The sequence below is a fragment of the Copadichromis virginalis genome, linkage group LG22 (assembly GCF_057382275.1).
Source record: "Copadichromis virginalis isolate Kocher_CV1m ecotype Utaka linkage group LG22, C_Virginalis_male_GT1.1, whole genome shotgun sequence".
NCBI lineage: Eukaryota > Metazoa > Chordata > Actinopteri > Cichliformes > Cichlidae > Copadichromis > Copadichromis virginalis.
In genome coordinates, this window is record NC_140638.1 from 1,198,845 (window position 1) to 1,204,723 (window position 5,879).

The following is a 5,879-nucleotide window of genomic DNA, read 5'->3' on the forward strand; positions in this document are numbered from 1 at the left end:
CCATCCTAGGCCTCATCACAGGCAATGATGAGACGCCTATAGAGAGGAGGTGATGGCGCTGTACGAGTGGTGCCTGGAAAATAACCTGACTCTCAACATCAGCAAAACTAGAGAGATGATAGTGGACTGCCGGAAACGACCAGTCAGGGAACACCAGCCCATCTACATCAACTGTGTCAAGGTCGAAAGGGTCAGCAGCTTCAAGTTCCTTGGAGTCAACATCACCGAGGACTTCTCCTGGACCCTTCACACAGACGCTGCTATCAGGAAAGCTCGCCAGCGGCTTTACTTCCTGAGGAGGCTGAGGAAGTTTGGCATGAACGCCAACATCACCTCAAATTTCTACAGGTGTGCAGTCGAGAGCTTGCTGACGAGCTAGATCACAGTTTGGTATGGAAGCTGCTCTGCCAGCAGCCGTAAATCACTACAGAGGGTGGTGAAGGCAGCAGAGCACATCACTGGCACGAGGCTTCCTGCCATTCAGGACATTTATTTCCAGCGATGCCTCCGTAAAGCACACAGCATCATCAAGGACCACAGCCACCCAGCACATCAGCTGTTCTTGTTACCATCTGGCAGACGTTACAGGTTCTGTCTGCTCGGACTACAAGACTCAAAAACAGTTTTTACCATCAAGCCATACGACACCTCAACCACAACACTTAAACACACACACACAGTCCACAGGACGCGCTCAGAAGCTACCTGCAGCTTCACAAGTACTCTGTTTAATCTGCACTGGTCACTCCACTTTATTGTCGTTGATATTTATATTTAAAAGTGCAATACTGTGATTTTCTGCTGCTCATTCCTGTGCAATATCCCATCTGCCCCCCGTCATATTTCTTTTCAAGATTTTCTTATTTAATTACTAGTGTACATATATTTATATTTATAGATATATTTAGTCATCTTTTCTCTTTTACCACGTCTCTCTAATATTTTGCTCCTTACTATTTTTCTATTTATTTATTTTATTTTATTTTATTTTCTTCTACTGTATCATGCTGCTGAGTGACTGCTGCTCGTCAAACACATTTCATTGCAATGTTGACCCTGTGCTAACTTGCATATGACAAATAAAACTGAAAACTGAAACACAGACACAAGCATGCATTCCCACCCTCATGCACACAAATACTCAGCACTCGTCCAACGTGGAGATAAAGAGAAATGAGCACGACACACCCATTGACACTCCCCAAAGATATTCTATACTCCCAGGTCCAGGTATGACGTATTCAGAGAAAATATTACGCGTTTCGTATTGAGGGGAAAAGAAACACAGTTTGTCCCGGACTTCAGGTACAATGGAAAAGACACAAAGCTGGAGTTATTCTGTCGTTACGCTGTCAGCTGCCTCTTCTTCTCTCATCCTCTCCCCTCTCTCTCCTGTTTCTACTTCAATCATGAAACTGATCAGTGATCAGCTGATCGGCTTTTCTCTCTTGTTTATTTATCGCTCACTTTGCGCCAGAAAGAGGAAACCAGTGGATGTCGCGCTAAACAACAGCAGCACGTTTAAGCTTGATCAGCTGTTGTTAGAATTTAGTTAATATTAATTTCTAGTATCAGCTGATGTTTGCTGGAGCCACAGCTGTAAAGCTGCTGGTCATGATGTCGGTTTGGATATGTGGTGAGAGGGAAACATGAAGATGAAACCAGGAGATGTCCTTACTGGATCATCAGAGCTGAACAGCCTATGTCTATTGCAGCATAACTAAGGGAGGATTCAGGGTCACCTGGTCCAGCCCTAACTATATGCTTTAGCAAAAAGGAAAGTTTGAAGCCTGATCTTGAAAGTAGAGATAGTGTCTGTCTCCTGAATCCAAACTGGAAGCTGGTTCCACAGAAGAGGGGCCTGAAAACTGAAGGCTCTGCCTCCCATTCTACTTTTAAATACTCTAGGAACAACAAGTAGGCCTGCAGAGCGAGAGCGAAGTGCTCTAATAGGGTGATATGGTACTACAAGGTCATTAAGATAAGATGGGGCCTGATTATTTAAGACCTTGTATGTGAGGAGCAGGATTTTGAATTCTGGATTTAACAGGAAGCCAAAACAGGAGAAACCTGCTCTCTTTCTAGTCCCTGTCAGGACTCTTGCTGCAGCATTTTGGATTAGCTGAAGGCTTTTCAGTGAGTTTTTTGGACATCCTGATAATAATGAATTACAGTCGTCCAGCCTGGAAGTAATAAATGCATGAACTAGTTTTTCAGCGCCACTCTGAGACAGGATATTTCTAACTTTAGAGATGTTGCACAAATGGAAGAAAGCAGTCTTACATATTTGTTTAATATGTGTGTTGAAGGACATGTCCTGGTCAAAAATGACTCCAAGGTTCCTCACAGCGTTACTGGAGGCCAAGGTAATGCCATCCAGAGTAAGAATCTGGTTAGATACCATATTTCTAAGCTTTTCAGGGCCGAGTACAATAACCTCAGTTTGATCTGAATTAAGAAGCAGAAAGTTAGCGGCCATCCAGGTCTTTATGTCTTTAAGACATTCCTGCAGTTTAACTCATTGGTGTGTGTTATCTGGCTTCATGGACAGATAGAGCTGGGTGTCATCTGCATAGCAGTGAAAATGTATGCTATGTCTTCTAATGATGCTGCCTAAGGGAAGCATGTATAATGTAAACAGAATTGGTCCTAGCACTGAACCCTGTGGAACTCCATAATTAACCTCAGTGTGTGAAGAGGACTCTCCATTTACATGCACAAACTGGAGTCTATTAGACAGATATGATACAAACCACTGCAGTGCAGTACCTGTAATACCTACAGCATGTTCTAATCGCTCTAATAGGATATTATGGTCGACAGTATCGAACGCTGCACTGAGGTCTAGCAGGACAAGCACAGAGATGAGTCCACTGTCAGAGGCCATAAGAAGATCATTTGTAACCTTCACTAAAGCTGTTTCTGTGCTGTGATGAGCTCTGAAACCTGACTGAAACTCTTCAAATAAACCTCTGCAGATGATCTGTTAGCTGTTTGACAACTACTCTTTCAAGGTGCTTGAAGGCCTGTGGATTTGACAAGATCTCTAACCCCATTGGCTGAAACCCAGCACCGAGCCTGAAAGAGCCTCTGCCGTGTGATGGCTGGAGACTCGCTCACTCTGTTCACAGCCATCAGTAAAAAAAACTAAAAGTAAATCTAATATCACATTAACACGAGAAGTCACCCAACCAGTTTCCCTCCCTGTGTCTTTGTTCAGCACCTGATGTCACGGTCAGCCTTCTGTGGGTATAAAACGACTGAAGAACATCGACAATTAAACAGTTGGACTCTGTGAGCATCACATTTTCTATCTCAGGAGGGAAGCCACCGAAACCTGTAAGTTCATTCATCCTGGATATTTTACCAAATTTAACCTCAGTGAAAACTGCTGGCTCTGTCTTTGTTCCATTATATTATTTAATAGAAAATAATAGAAAAAGAAAGAAAGAAAGAAATAACACTTTAGATATTATGACAGTACTTTGCGTGCTTTTGTTTCTGGGAGAAAAAGGGTTTTATAGTTTTACTCCTTAAAAAATAAAGTCTAGAGTTATTTTTCTCCTTTTAAACAAAGGTTTGTCATAAAAATCACTTATTACTTATTAAGCTGGTCAACACATTTATTTTATTTTACTTCCCTTGTATCTATGTAATTATGTTTTCTGTTTTTCAGTTATTCCAACTTAGTTAAGCTATGTTGTTATAGGTTGTGTTTAATGTTTTGGTTATTTTAACGTGGGAATTTCCAAAGTTAGGATAAATGCATATCCTCTCTCTCATGTTTTATATCCTTTTTTTCAACAATAATAATAATAATAATAATAATAATAATAATAATAATAATAATAATATGATATATGAGTAGGAATAATGACAAATGTGAGGGCACATTGAACACTTCTGAATGTTACATCATACTATGACCAATCATTTTATCTTTAAAACAGTAAAGGATCGTTCCACAATGACGACCAAGATCTTTGCCATCCTGCTTCTGTTTGTTGGTAAGTTTACGCAAAATATCACAAATTCTACTTTGTACAGGAGACGGGCCTGAAAGTGAAATAATTTCATCAATGTTGCTCTTGAACATCTTTAGCCGACACACAAACCACAACCACGGATGCAGCCACTAGTACACCTGCTCCAACCACGGCCACAGCTGCTCCAACCACGGCCACAGCTGCTCCAACCTCAGCCACATCTGATCCAACCACAACCACAGCTGCTGTTCCAACAACAACCGCAACCACAGCTACGCTAACCACAACTACAGCTGCTCCAACCACAACCACAGCTGCTCCAACCACGGCCACAGCTGCTCCAACCACGGCCACAGCTGCTCCAACCTCAGCCACATCTGATCCAACCACAACCACAGCTGCTCCAACCTCAGCCACATCTGATCCAACCACAACCACAGCTGCTGTTCCAACAACAACCGCAACCACAGCTACGCTAACCACAACTACAGCTGCTCCAACCACAGCTGCACTAACCACAACCAAAGCTGCTACAACCACAGCTGCTACAACTACAACCAAAGCTGCTACAACTACAACCAAAGCTACTACAACCACAACCACAGCTGCTCCAACCACAACCACAGCTGCTACAACTACAACCAAAGCTGCTACAACCACAACTACAGCTGCTCCAACCACAACCCAAGCTGCTCCAACCACAACCAAAGCTGCTCCAACCACGGCCACAGCTGCTCCAACCTCGGCCACATCTGATCCAACCACAACCACAGCTGCTGTTCCAACAACAACCGCAACCACAGCTACGCTAACCACAACTACAGCTGCTCCAACCACAGCTGCACTAACTACAACCAAAGCTGCTACAACTACAACCAAAGCTGCTACAACCACAACTACAGCTGCTCCAACCACAACCAAAGCTGCTACAACCACAACCAAAGCTGCTACAACCACAACCAAAGCTACACCCACGGCAGTAGTAGCGGGGGCAGTGGTTAATGAAGTCAGCCTGGTTTCTGTCACAGTGGCCATCATCGCTGCTGCACTTCTATAAAGAGCAACATGTGACTGTAATTAATCTGCAATGAACAGCACACGTATTTACAGTTCTAGCTCATCTTTTCATTTCCAGTCTGATCGTGTTTTATGTTTATTTTTCATCTTATATGAAAGTGTCGAAACGGAGGGGATAAATAGAAGTGTGGGAAATGTATCTTTGATTCTAGAAGCCGGTAAATATGTGTACTTGCTCTGTATAGTGTGCATGTTCAAAAGGATCCCAGATTATTTTCACATGAGTTAATTGCATTCGTCCGATCAGAGGGTCAGCATTTAGATGAAATATTTAACTACGAAAGAAAGATGTTCAGTTGTGTAAATATTATTGATCTGATCATTTATCCTAACTTCTGTCTGTTGTGTACTGTGAAAACAGTTGCATTTAACACTAGATTGTAGAATTAATCAATAAATGACATTAACAACTGTATTTCTGTATTTTCATTCTTTCTAATTCAGTCGACTAACTTAAAAACAGGCTATTTCTGTATTATTCTATATTAAATGTAATTTGTGTGAATTTTTAGCAAGACCACAAAAAATATTTATTGCACTGCTTCTGCTATGTTCATCTGTGCATGTGTTGTAGACACTGGACAGGTTACAGGTAGGCTCAAAAATGTCTCCAACCTTTTGTTCCTGATGTTTTTGCCTTGAACTAAATCAGAAGAGCCGTGTGCTGAGAATAGATGCAGAACATAGGTGAGTTTCATCACAACATCCCTAATAAGAACTATAGAAGTGGTAAAAGTAGTAAAGTGCGAGAGAGCAACAAGAAACAAAAGTGGTCAAAATTAAATTTATGCATAAACAGCTACTGACACAGAAATA

At 41.9% G+C, this 5,879-nt stretch overlaps 1 protein-coding gene across 1 annotated transcript; it reads left to right on the top strand.

Moving 5' to 3' along the window:
• Nucleotides 1-3,294: 3,294 nt before the first annotated feature.
• LOC146682329 (uncharacterized) lies at nt 3,295-5,478 on the top strand. Its single transcript, XM_085446139.1, has 3 exons — nt 3,295-3,339; nt 3,951-4,007; nt 4,103-5,478. The coding sequence occupies exons 2-3, from the start codon at nt 3,968-3,970 to the stop codon at nt 5,041-5,043; spliced, it is 981 nt and encodes a 326-aa protein (XP_085302265.1). The 5' UTR covers nt 3,295-3,339; nt 3,951-3,967; the 3' UTR covers nt 5,044-5,478.
• Nucleotides 5,479-5,879: the final 401 nt, after the last annotated feature.

Excerpts from the sequence above, each read along its gene's own strand:
- LOC146682329 (XM_085446139.1), top strand. The coding sequence starts at position 3,968 with ATGACGACCAAGATCTTTGCCATCCTGCTTCTGTTTGTTG. Across the intron at positions 4,008-4,102 it reads CATCCTGCTTCTGTTTGTTG|CCGACACACAAACCACAACC; the intron begins GTAAGTTTACGC and ends GAACATCTTTAG.